Source organism: Gallus gallus, chromosome 11 (genome assembly GCF_016699485.2).
Source record: "Gallus gallus isolate bGalGal1 chromosome 11, bGalGal1.mat.broiler.GRCg7b, whole genome shotgun sequence".
Lineage (NCBI taxonomy): Eukaryota > Metazoa > Chordata > Aves > Galliformes > Phasianidae > Gallus > Gallus gallus.
In genome coordinates, this window is record NC_052542.1 from 6261868 (window position 1) to 6275693 (window position 13826).

At 50.1% G+C, this 13826-nt stretch overlaps 1 protein-coding gene across 1 annotated transcript in view; it reads right to left on the reverse strand.

The window, feature by feature from the left end:
- PAPD5 (poly(A) RNA polymerase D5, non-canonical) overlaps positions 1 to 10907 on the reverse strand; it is a 37549-nt gene extending 26642 nt beyond the window's left edge. Inside the window, exon 1 of the mRNA XM_015292408.4 lies at positions 10241 to 10907. Within this exon, the coding sequence (XP_015147894.1) occupies positions 10241 to 10788 (548 nt within the window). The 5' untranslated portion in view covers positions 10789 to 10907. The remainder of the gene's footprint in view (positions 1 to 10240) is intronic.
- Positions 10908 to 13826: the final 2919 nt, after the last annotated feature.

Sequence of the window (13826 nt, forward strand, 5' to 3'; positions counted from 1 at the left end):
AGAAGTATACGTACATATATTTTCAATATAAAGATCTGGAGTTAGCACTTACTATTTTGCACAAGGTTTTAGGTTTGTATGTTAAATGTATATTCTTCACATGAAATGGACAGTGATCACAACTCACCTGCCTAGCACGTGCTCAGAACCAGACCATCCCATCTAGGACTTGTTACTGCATTTCAGTGGCTCTGTGATACAACAGCAACACAAATTCAGATGCGACAGTGCTCAGATGTCTGTGCAGGGGGGACATCTTGAGGGAGGAGGAGGTGGAAGGACCACACATGCTGTGGCAAGGTACAAGGAGTGTTTCAGGTAGCTTTTTTACTTTGATCGTTTGTTATCTTTACAGTAAGGCTGTACAAAGTGAACTAAGTTCAGATTAACAACTCAGTATTCATTTGGGGGCCCATTTAAGCAATGATATACTCACTTACATGTACGTATCATGAGCTACTTGTTCACATTCTGGTTTGCTCTCTGGCATTCTGATGCTTTTGCTTACAAGACAGTTGCACAGGCACCAGAAGAACACGTGCTGTGCAAAGCAGTGTGCCACACCTGCACACAACCTGCAACATTTCGGGGAGTCACCAGCCTTCTTCTGCTCCGCTCGATCGCTCTGGGCTACACAGCTTCAAACAGTAACAGCCAGAAAAGAACAATACTTCAGCAGCTCACAGAAAAGTGTTTCCTGAGGTCCGTACTCAATGATAGAGATGCACACTCGGGAGCTTCCATGTGAGAACTGGAAGAAACACTTCCTTGTCCCAAGAAGGCTACCAGACACGTTCCTCACAGCACCCAGAAGAGTAAATCTCTGACTAAAGCTGAAGATCAAATCATGGTTTTTCCCTTCTTTCCCCAAGACTGAGGTAGTACATCTGTCAGAAAGCTGCCAGTATGAGCCTGGAAAACACCCTTCACAGAAGATACTTTCCAAAAGCATGAAATCTTAGAATTTATATAGACCATTATATGCTGAAGGATGACTTGTTAAGGACGTAATGTGGCTGCAACAACTGCTGAATTCTGCTTGGACAAGGACAAGAGGATCTGTACATGGTGATAAAACAAGGCTCTTAGTGGCTGGAGAGTCAAACCCTCCCAAGGGGCCCAGACGTAACAGCGGGAAGCTGAACTCTGGGCCCCTCTGTAGGATGGGACATCCCCAGCACAGCATTAATTTGTGCGCAGGCTCTGACAGAAGCAGAAAATGGACATGAGGCTGTTCAGAGCTCTCACAACATGCACTCAAGATTCATCCAACTAATTTACTGAAACCACCATCTCAAAATAATTCCGTTAATAAATCGAACATTAAGTGAATTTGTCCAGCACACCAAGAAGTGAGCACAGGATGCAGCAGAGAAGCCCAGCTGGCCGGCTCTCAGCAGATCGCTGAGCTCTCCACACGCTGCCCAGTCAATTGAGGCTGTGGATGATGTGTTCCTGTGCCCCTGCAGCTGGTACACTCCAAAGGAGCAGATGCTGGAGTGAACTATTCCAGCATTCAATGACTTAGTACCTACAGGCACATACTGTATTACACAAGAAATGGGAGATGAAGTTTATTATTATACCGTTACACTCTTCATTTGTTTCAAGGTACTGTTATCCCAGGAACTGACACTGCTACTTATTGTCACTGAAAGAGTATCTTTTACTACCTGTAGGTGCACTGTGGCATTTGGCCAAATTGTAACAAGAGCTGCTTCAGAAGGTCAGTAGGAAATTCAAATCTATATAGGTTTTAGCTAAGAAAATGTTTACAGCTGATGTATAATGCAATTACAAGACAGAAACAAAAGCAAGACAGTGTTCTTTATCTGATCTCAAAAAGTATCTAGTAAGAGGTAAACCCAACAGCTCAGTGAGACAAACCTCTCTTCTATATAATGTTGGAAGCAGAAGTAGTTATAAAGCTGCTAACCTCAAACAACTGGCTCTTCAAGGCAAAAACCAACATGACGATGTTCTCCTATGAGTACCAGCCAAGTATGACTCCAGCAAGGAGGAATCCTCATGGATGAATGGGAATGAGACAGTGAGACCAAAACACAAGCAGAAGGGCAAGTAAACAGAAGATCCTCAAACGCTCGTTGAATCACCCAGCTACAGTGTGACATAACCAAGCAAATAATAACAAAACCCATCAGGATCTCATTCTCTCAGCACAGCTCAGTCCTAACCCAAGCCTGCATGACCTGCAGCCACAGCCACTATTCAGGCCCAGACAGCTCCTACACTGTGCTGTCCAGCCCAGCTCCTGTACTGACAGCCACTGGGCGCCTGCAGGCCGGGAGTCCCTGACACAGAGCTGGCAGAGCCCCCGGCACAGGCTTTTTGAACTACATAGGAAAATACCAGCTGTTTCTAAAGTAACAGTGGAATTGAACAGCTTCAAAATTAACACAGTGAGTGAAAAACCCAAGGAAAGGGGCTGGCTGCATTACCACGTCTTCAGCCTAGGGCCACTAGCAGACCAAAAGGCTGGGCCAGGCCCACTTGGACTGCACGCCGCTCCTTAGATTGCAATACTGGAGCAATACTCCCACTCTCATCACTGCAACACTTTATGAAGGCTTATCTCTAAACTTGCACTGTCACAAGTACAGTGATCTCAGCATTTATTGAGCCTGTAAACAAACTGTAAGGAAATAAGCAACATTTTACACACGTGCACTCAAATCAAATCAGCAGAAAACCTACACTGAGCAAAGGCAGCAAGCCAAGTTCCTGCTGACCTGGAAAAGCAACCCTTTCTCCAGTACCCTCATTTCCCCACTATGGAAGTTTGTGAAGGACTTCAACATTTGCATCCGCCCATTATTACATCCCACTACTTGCAGCATCACAGCACCATTTCCTCCGTGCTGCTCAACAACACCTACAAAGCAGTGCTGGCTGCCTCACTCCTCCCTTCAACCCTGACCTCAAATCACGCCAATAGAATGGAAGAGTGGGTGTGCATAGGCACACTTTGTTCCCAAGCCCCCTGCTAGCACCATTTTTCAGTAAAAATCCTCTACAAACCCAAGCAGAAGAAATAAAATGCAAGATTAGACAGAGCAGTGTGGTGATGGAGCATGCCATACCGTAAAGCCTTCTCCAAGCAATTGTAGCAAGACTGTGCCTCTTTAGCTGCACAGCGCTTCTGAATAATTCAGATGCAGTTCCCACGCCAAGGAGGACATTACGAGACTGTCAGAGAGGCTGATCTGGAACGAGGTCTGACAAATAATCTTAATTGTCACCATGGGAGGAAGGAAATTAACAGACGTTGCCGATGTACCAGCACAAGACATCCTCAGGTGCTGCCATGGGGCGGCTCGCCCTCACTCTCACCTGCTGCTGCCTCCCACCCACCACCAGCCCTAAGGCACACAGCAAGCACACAGTACCACGTAGGTTTTGTGACACTGCTTTGAGGCTCAGAACAGTAACTGTCAGGGACAGCTAACTGCAAAAGACCTGGACTGAATGCAGCAATACTAATACATTAATTGCATGGTTATGGTACAACACTTACCACCCGTGCAAAGACACAGTTACTCAAAAGGTAGACGGGCTCCAAAGACTCCATAAGAGAGGTTTTTGGGCAAGCTTACAAATAAGGACTCTGTCACCTAGATCCAACCTATCTTGCTTTGACATCAGAAGTCCATAGTATTCCTGGAAAAAAAATCCTGCTGCGTTATCTGTTCTAGGTTAAAGTTTCAAAATGATTAAAGTTCAAATCACTTCTTCTGTAATGCTACCTGCAGCTTAGGAAGAATATCTGAAGCCAACATCCAGCTTTCTGGTTCACACTCTTTTTCTTCTGATAGAAATATTTTCTTTACCCCCATTTCTAGACTCGGGACAGAAAGCAATATTCAAATGCAACCAGTATTACTCCTTGGCAGTTCATCTGCATGGATAATTCAAAGGAATGAACTCTCATAATTTCAGAAATCACAGCATGTTCAAATACTGAAGTAGAATGCAAACAGCTCACTAAGAACAGCAGTAGCATTCGTTTGCTTATAATATGCACTATGCAAGATTTCTACTTCGTCTGCTTCAGACAGCCTTCTCTCTGAGGGAGGTTCTCAGGCCATGTGCACGCAGGGATCTCCGCACAACGTGTAACTGCTACTGCTGCCACTGCCAGCATCCAGCAGAGAGAGTGGAACACTGTTATGCATCACATGCAATATAAACAAAAGACTTGGGAGCAAAAGCCACCTCTGCAACTTTGGTGTATTTGTTATTTTGGAGTACATACTCTGTATTGAGAAATGTATTCTGGATCATCAAATTATGAAGTCGATAAGAAGTAGTACAAAGTTTTGCAGTACTGTTTTGATGGTGGTGTTATATATACAGCTACTCTAAATGGCATTTCAAAGCATTAAGAATTTCCAAAGTGAAAACCAGATCTCATTCTCCAGCTTTACAGAAGTGAACACCCTGGAACAAAGTATAACACTAAGATGGTTAGAAAACAACAAAGCAGAGAAAAATGCAATAATATGCTTTGATGACATGGGTCTGGGACCAACAAAACACTCTCACGCTTCCTAAAACAGACCTCATGCTAACAGTTTGCCAATTAAAAAAATAAGAGCTAGAACTCTAACACAGTTTAATGCGACTCCAATAAAGATCCAGGGAGAGCAGATACTCCTTTCTCAACTGCACACTGCTGGGGAGAGCACGTAGCAGCTCTTGGGAAGCAGCAAACACCCAAGGGGGAATGACACTCTCTTCCTATTACTTAATATAGACATCCCCGTCCACCAAAGAAGTCCACCAAACTTCTGTTCCTTATATAGCCTCTCCAAGGTAAGTAGGTGCCCAAGTCACAAACAGAACGTAAGGACCTGAGCAAACAAAACGGCTCACAAAACTACATTCAAATGCTCTTTCCCTGCATGTGTAGAAACCAGCAGGCCTCCAAAGTTCTCCTTAAATTGTTTAAACAAGACATGCTGAAATTTTGGCAGCAGCACGAAATTCTGCAAGCTAAACAATACTGTTATATAATATTTACAGTGTGTTTCCTACAGGTTTCCTCAAACTGCCTTCAGTCTAACGCTGGCACCTCCCAGTAAGCCCGTTCTGCTCTCCCTCTGGGACAATAAGAACCTGTCACTACCTGAGGCTGTGGGCAATAGCCCACCCCAGTCCCACACAGCCCAGCTGCCCACCTTCCAGAACTGCACAAGCTGTCAGGGGGGCACTGCCAGCACCCGGCTGGGCCACGGCTCAGCACAACGCCGACACTACCAGCAATCTCATCTGACAGACACAGGAAAATGACGCGTGCTCAGCTCACATCCCTGGACCTCTACCTTAAGGCTGACACACGTGGGTACAAAGTGACGAGACAGCACAGCTCTAAGAGGCTGTTTCATGGAGCAGATAGAATTTCTGTGCATGAGGTACATGGTGAATTCAAGCGCAGCCCATGTTTTGGCACACATTACTTCATGAGGTCCATAACACGTGCAGCTGCTCCAACGATACATTAAGAGGCACGCACACACCTGACTGCTGTTTCACCAGCACTTCGGAACAACAAGCATTGGTTTATTTATGTGAAGCTCTTGTAGGTGCCAAGCTAGTGCAAGCAAACCAAGCATTGCCCATGCGTTCAGTTCAAACACTGAAGCGTACACGAAAACCAGCGCAGCAAATGAGGATGTCGTTACATTTGCCCAGGTTGGGAACTTAGCCACACAGATCAGCAGTAGAGGTACACCAATTTGCTGCCCTCACACAACACCCAGCTGCTTTGCCCACGCTACAGCCCACGTGGCAATGCTGCTGCTGTGGCTGACAGCACACACGCACAGGTGAGAGCTGTGAGACGCAGGGCTCGCTGGCTCAGGCTGCCCACCGCCCTGCTGCAGCCACACACGCACTGCTTGGCTCAGGCTCAGCACGGCGCTCACACCTGCACGCTGAGCTTCTGCCATAAAAGACAACAAGAGGCCCAAAGAGCTGACAAACGCCATGTGAAAATAGCAGATTAGAACTTTTCCAGTAAGCACGTACAGCTTTAAGCTGCTTCCTCCTGAAGTAGTTACGGTTCTATTTCACAGCATCCCCTCCTCCTGGCCGACATGCAGGGAAGCCCCGCGCCGTGCCAGCCTGCTGCACCTCCACTGGGCCTGGGAGCCTCTCTCTCTCTCTCTCTCTCTCATGTGCAAGTCACTGTTATCAGTGTGCTTTCAGTACTCCAAAACACTCAGTCTTCAGCTTAACCCAGCCTCTCCCTCACTACTACATGTAACATTTTCCTTCCTAAGCTCACACATTATCAGGTTCTTCCTATTTACTGCACGTTCTGGTAAAAGTTATCCAGTTCCCTCCAAAGTCCCCCAAACCCACATGCCAGGAGCTGCTCATGAGCTCTTTCCTTCAGTGCAAGCACCAGAGAAACAGGAGTGGACAGGCCAAAATGAGGTGCGTGGCTTTCTCTGGTTTGCTTCTTTTTTGGGTTTTGTTATAAAAATATATAAAGCTTCTGGTTTATGCAGTTCTCCTTTTAGCCAGGCTCAGCCTAAGCTCAGACAGAGCTGTAGGACCCATTTTAGTACCCCAGATGCTTTTTGTGCCCTTACAGCTATGGCACAGTGCTATCAGCGGTTACTGCTGTCCTTGGGGGGGAAGGGAACAACACGGAATCCCCCCACGCCCCAAACCACGTATCCACCTACACCCTTGAGCTTTGCTGCTAGGAGTACCACATCCAGGTAAATTCAGTCACAGTTTTAAACAGACATATTACATCCACAGCAACATCATGCAGGTCCTGCACAACTTTCTGTGCTGTTGGCTCTTTGGAGCACCACTGCCTGCTGACAATGCCAGCAGAGGACACAAGACACGTGCCCGAATGTGACAGTGCAAAGCAACTGGGACAGCAGCGGAAACCTGCCTTACAGTGCTGCTTCCCATGTCACAAAGCTGAGAGTGCCAGCACAAAGCAAAGAGGAGTGTGAGTAACACGAACACCTACATTATCAACAGAACTACAGGTCTGAACGCTTTCGTAAGGAAAAGCATTAAAGATACACCAGAATAAGATGCATACAGCAGCACCATTAACTCAGTGGAAACAAAGCGGGCACCTGTTGAACACAGCCAGTATTTCTGCACCAACGGATGCTCACAAATACTGTGCACAGTCTGTAAGAGAACTGCCTTGATACGAATCCATGCAGTGGTGGGTTATTGCTGAGTTACTCAGTTACCACCTCACACACAGACCGCGTGAACTGAGAAAATACTGTTTCTCAATAAAAACAACTGAAAAGAAATGCCTCCAACATTTACCTAAAGCTTTATGCAGCTCAGTAGCGAGACAGTTACATGCTGTCACATGTTTACATAAACTGCCCAACTAGTTAAGAACTACCGGGCAGTTTTTCCAGACAGCTGATCAATAGAGCTGTGTGCTCAGAGCCAATGGACACACAAGTGACATCCTTGCACTGGAAGTAGGAACTCCACCGTCTGCTCCCAGCAGTGTATGTGAGCAAGTCGGGCCCAATCCTTTTGGAAATGGGACTGCTCGATAACCTGAGGGCATCCAACAGACTCAAAATTTAAAGTGATCAACCGAAAAAAGGGAAGGTATTCAGGGAAAAGTGGCAAGCCTTGATTATTTGTAACATTTGCACTGAAACAAGTACAGAGGGGATAAAGGATACTTTTAACACCAGCGTAGGGCTTGCAATACAACTACAGTATCTTCCTTTACCCAGTAACTGGTAGGACTAACCAACACCAGTTCCGGAACCCATACTGGAAATACGTAATTTCAGACATGTACTTTAGCAACAGCCTTGTTTTCTGGGTGTCAGAGCTCTCTGTCCATCAGTGCCACACGGTGCCCTAGGACATGGGACAGAAGCCCACCAGCAGCTGCTGGCAAGGAAGGCACGCGGCAGCAACACAGCAGCTCAGTGCGCAGCCGGGCAGTAATGCAGAGCTCCACCATGCCCCACTGGCAGCCGTAGGCACCCTGCAAACACCCGAGGGCTGTCTGTGCTTTCCTAACAGGGTACAGCTCCACTGTCTTGGAAAAATTAAAAAAATTTAAAAAAAAAAATTAAAATTAAAAAAAAAATGTAGGTATATATCTTAAAGACACTTCTACCTTACCCTGCTCTGAACAAAGGAAATAGCTAAAACAGGACCTCAGCATCACATAAATGCACACCACAAACCCAACAGCCCAGTGCACACCAACATATCTCAGTACATCTTGATACTAAAAGAGAAAAAAAAGAAGTCTACAGTGTGCATCCAACTTTGAGCGTGAAAGTGATTCAACTGAGATTCTCCTACTGCGACAGTCACTGCCTTGAACGCTCGGGTGCAGTTATTACCTTGTGGCTCCTGATGAAGCTCAGCCCCTTTTTCCAGTCCATCTCCTCAACATGAAGAAAACGTTTATAGATTTACAAGAAGAGCTTCTAAAAGTGATCCTCAACCACCAAGTAAATAAATGACAAGCTGGAAGGTAAACAGAGTCCAAAAACTAACTTATAAAAGTTAGGTTCAGTATGCTTGGAACGTGCTGCTTGTAAGTCTTGTGAAGGACAGCGTGGAGGCTCCAACACAGCGAGCGACCACTGAACTCAGAACAGCACAATTCTGCAGCGTCACTTTACGAATTATTATAACTCCAGCAGTAAAGGTAACAGAGTGGCTGGCAAGAAAACAGGGAGCCTGGGGCTGTAAGAGTTTGCTTTCCAAAGCAACCAACAATTTTGAATATTCGTTCTGATGCTTCTTACAGAAGGGCGGTTTTTGGGAGGCAGGAGGTCAGCACTTCCCAGTGGGAGGCAGCAGAAGGACCCTTAGGCACAAGCTGGGCACACCAACACCGACCCACTCACATCAGTACTGATTTCTAAAGCGAGTCCTTCCCACCCCTCCTGTCACCACACACCTCGGCCAGCTGAACCCTGGGGCGAGGCCTGACGTTTTCTAAGCGAGAAGGATTGGAAAGGGCGCTACACCCGCACACGCTGCACTGCAAATCCACGCTTAACAAACACATGTCAGTGTGCTGCTGCTGGGGAGGAGGGAGAAATGGGTCACAGCCAAAGGACGGATTCTGAGAGCGTGAACTTTGAAAATAAAAAATAAAGCCACAGAAATTATCGGTGGATTTTAACCAGGGATTCACCCGTACCAAAAGCCATCCACACGTTTAAATAAAGGGGCGAGGAGGCGCTTTGGACAGCTTTCGGACAGAAGATCCGTGTTTGCCTGCTGTCGATCTCTGCGGCCTCAACAACGCCAAGGGATGAGACCTGGCTAACAGAAAAAACAATATGGACAAAATCCTCAGATCAGCACTTGCACTCCACAGTCAGAGATCCATGAAAACCATTAATAATCCCATACCGAAAACCATCACGCTCTATACACACACAGGTTTGTTGCTGAGAACGGGTGCCAGCATACGAAGGTACCTTTTCTGTCACCTCTCTGGAAAACGCACTGCCCCCACCACTGCTTCACACGAACGTTCTCTTTTATCGCCAGCAGATCTTTAGGTCCCAGCTCCCGCTGTGCCCGTTCCGCACGGCGTGCTCAGGGCACAGCCCGCTGCCCTCCCGCCTGCGGGCGGCTCCGTGCCACATCCCCGCAGCGTGCGGGAGCTGCACCGCCAGCCGGGCAAAAAGCGAAGCCGAGGACCCACGCAGACGGAACGCAGAGGCTGCGGGCGGGCGGGCACGGCCACACCGAGACCTCTGCGGCGGCGGCGGGAGATCCCCGAGCGCTCCACGAGCGATCGGTGTGTAGCACCCACCACGTGCACACGCAGTGACAGCGAGACGAGCGCGCGAGAGGATCCCGGCCCCGCACCTAGGCGTGCCCGCTCCATTAGCATGCACACGGACACCTCCCGGGCACTCGCCGAACGCGCCGCTTCGGCCGCGAGCGAACGCCTCCTTCCTCCCCAGTTCCAGCACCCGCACCGGAGCCGCCCCTCCGGGCCTGCCGCGCGGCCCGGGCCTCGTCCCCGCAGGGGCACGGAGCGCTGCCCCCCACCGCGGCCCGGCCCGGCCCTGCCCGGCCGCCCCGCACCGCCCCCGGGCCTGGGCCGCGCCCCGCCGCCCGCCTCAGGTGCCGCGGCCCGGCGCCCCCCGCCTCCTCCTCCTCCTCCCCCCGAGGCTCCGGGCCGGCTGCAGGCCCCGCTCCCCGCCGCCCGCCCGGCGCTCACCCCACGACTCCCTGGCTGTAGTTCCTCTTCTTCCAGGGGGTGCCGGTGTAGAGCGGCTCGGCCAGGCCGGCCTGGGCCCTGGCGGCCGGCCCGTCGCCCAGGGCGGGGGCCCGGCCCTGCCCGGGGGGCCCCAGCAGGAGGCTGTAGTTGAGCCCGAAGGTGCTGGCCTTGTTGTCGCGCTTCCTCTTGTTGCTGGCGGCCGCGGCGGCGGCGGCGGCGGCGGCGGGCGGCACCCCCCGCGCGGGCCGGGCCCAGGCGGCGGCCCCCGGGGGCGGCGAGGCCTGGCGGTGGCCGCGGTTGTGCTGGTTGTTGGCGCTCTCGAGCGGCAGGAAGTCGGGCTGGGGGTCGGCGCGGGGGGCGCGGTACATGCCGGGCGGGGAGGCCGGGCCGGCCCCGGCGGGGGCGCTCTGCTGCTGCTGCTGCTCCTGCTGCTGCTGCTGCTGGAAGTAGAGGTTGCGGACCCCCTGCGTGGTCTCCCAGATCTGCATCCACAGGCGGTTCGAGGGGCCGAGCTGCTCTGGCTGGAACCAGGCGATCCGGGGATCCATCAAACGGGGACCCACCCCGGCCGCCTCCGCTCCCCGCGCCGGCCGCCGCCGCCGAGACCCTGTCAGCGGGTCCCAGCGTTAATGGCGGCTCCTATGGAAGGGCAGCTCCGCGCCTGCCTGCTCGCCGCCGTCGCTCCACAGCCCCCGCCCCTCCTGGCGAGCGCGGCGAGGCGGGGCCCGGCCGGGCCGCCGGCACACGGGCCGCGCGCAATAAAGGGGGGCGGCGGCGGCCGAGCCGGCCCGGAGCTGTCAGCGCTGGAGCGCCGCGCCTCTCGGCCGCTGCCGGGGCCCTCTGAGATGAGGCGGTCGCCGCGGCTCCTCTCGGGGCGCAGTCCCCGCGCTGAGGGGCGCCGGCTCCCGGCGGGCAGCAGGTGCGCGGGGCCGCCCTGCCCGGGGCGCGGCGCCCGCAGGCGGAGGCGCGGAGCAGCGGCCGCTCCGGTTCCCCTCACGCGAGGGACGGCGTGCGGGCGTTGGTAACTGCCGCGCCGCCGCGTCCCCCTTCTCGTACGTGTGAGGCCACCGCCGCGCTGCCCTGCAGCCGTGTGAGGGCTGAGGGGACCTGCCGGCACCTCGTGCGGCTCCGGAGGAGAGAAACGGAGCGCCCAGCTGCTGCACACGGTGCGGCAAACAGCAAAATGGAGTACTACAGCTTCTAGCCAGGCTCAGTTTTATTTTGGTAGTGCTTTCGTACTACAGCTTTAAAACATCTTTCATATGGTATCAACTACAAAGGTTCCAGCACTGTGTGGGACGGGATTCCTCTTCTGGAAGCAAGAGCTCAGACAGGGTTTGGAACCAGAAAGGTGTGCTTCAGCTCGAACTATTCCACAAGGTGGAAAGTTTACAACACGTCCCAGCACCATTTGGTGATGGCAGCCACAGATGGACAGTGCAGCTTTGCCCTGTGTCACACACGGCCCAGGAGTACGGCCAGGGCAACACTGAGCCCTCCGCTCGTGAGGTTCTGCCCTGGCCCAACTGACCTGCACAGCCCTGGAGAAACCAACCCCAGTGAGAATCGCGGGGCCAGAGGCAGCTGTTGAGGCAATAGATTTGATTAATTGCTTTGAAAATCACCTGAAATTATCACCAACGCCAAGTGGACAGCAGTGGGACTTGAGCACAGCTCAGGAATAAAGGCTTATAAATGGAGAACTGCCCCCACTAGCTATTTTTCAAGGCACACATTTTTTGGTGATTCAAAGATTGATAAGCATACCAGAACAGCCACCCAGAAGATGATCAGCCCAAAGTCCCTCTTACAAAGATACAAATCAAAAGGTTTCCATTCGTAAACTTCGTATTTAAAGAGCACAGGAAAGGGGAGCAACAGTAATTAGAAGTCATGTTACCATTAAGGAGATAACAGTCACAAAATACCTGGTCTTGGGAAACAACCTGATACCACAAGCACATGAGATCAGGGTGCAAGCCTGATGAGTCTGAGGAAAGAGAGGCAAGAAGCTGCCATGCTTGAGTACAGTTGACATGACTTTTATTCATGACTTTGAACTTTAACTTTTCCTTACTAAAGAGGCAATTCCTCAGAAAAAGGCTATTTAGGAACACCACACAGTTTCTAGCTCTCAGCCATTCCACAGTTAGACTCTTGAAGTGCCCTTTACTCTCCATCAGCAGCGGGGGGTGGGAAAGGGCCAACACCGTTTCCCTTAAAGGTAAAAAAAGAATCACACCAGAAGGGAAAGGAAACAATCCCAGATGAGATTTTTGTCAAAAAAAAAGGAGCACATATATTAGAGCACATATATTGAGTCCCTACACAGCTTTAGAAGGGGTAGAGGCATTGACACGACCACTCAGGGCCCCTCCAATGGCGGGGCTGCACCACGACCCTCCTGTGTGCCAACAGCCATGCAGCAGCCACAACACTTCCAAAAGCACACAGATCATTGCAGTGACGCCTTATTTCAGCTCACTGCTTTTTGGTTTAAGTCCTTAATATAACAGCAATGCAAGGACACTGGGATTTGAAAGAAAAAAGACAAACATTTATCATGTTCTCTGTGTACGAGTCTCAAGCTGTGTTTATGTGGTCACTGAATTATGTCTGACAGAACGTTATGTCTGTGCCTCTCACAGAAACAAGGAACTTAGGAAAATAAAACTGAAACAAAACGAAGTTAGAGTGATTTAAATACGTGCTATTCTTCCTGGAAGGTACAGAAGTTAAACAGCCTGAATTGATTTGGGCAGCAGACAGGAACTCGGCAGCACTCAGTGAGAGCTCCTCCACACAGAGCACTTCAGCCCTGTTGGGAAACTTCAGATTCCTTCCTCTGCTGCCACTGTCCGAGTGCTCAGTTTTTGCCAATTATCTGAGTGTCACGTATCTTAAGAGCACATCCAATGAGACTATATTTAGACCGTCTGCTCAATTCATCTGTGCCAGAAAAGAACCATTATATTATTTTCAATTACAATTACCATTGCCTGAATTTGAATTTGCAACAGTCAGTGTAAGGCTAGACAGTTCTTCCCAGTCCTCCGGGAATGCTTTTACTGAAAATTACTTATTAAGGAAACAGAACTTGAGTTTATAAGCACTTCTGGTTGGTTGTTCTATGTTACTATTCCACGAGATATGCATTTCATTTATAATACTTCAACTACAGACTGATTTTAAATTAATTTGTTCTCAGATTACAGTTCTCATTTTGTAACTTTACTGCGCTCTGATTTTTTTCCCCCACATTCAAAACACACACGCAGAACCAAGCCAAGGAGTACTGGTTAAAAGTATTCTTCTTCCTCCACAGAGAAGATCCTTAAAACATACCACAAAAAAACATGCAGCACAAACCTTGAGTAGTTAACAGTTAACCATAAAGTTGCACGTAACAGACATCTTCTGAATGCTTTGTCACAACAAATACTTATTTAAATCTTGCCACTTGTTTCCTTCATAGAGAGTAAAAACAAGCCACATAGCAATGATAATTCCTTATCTATGCAGCTGCGGAGTCGACGTTTTGTGTGCTGCAGAGGCCAAAGCAGCAGCCACCACCACCACCCGTCCC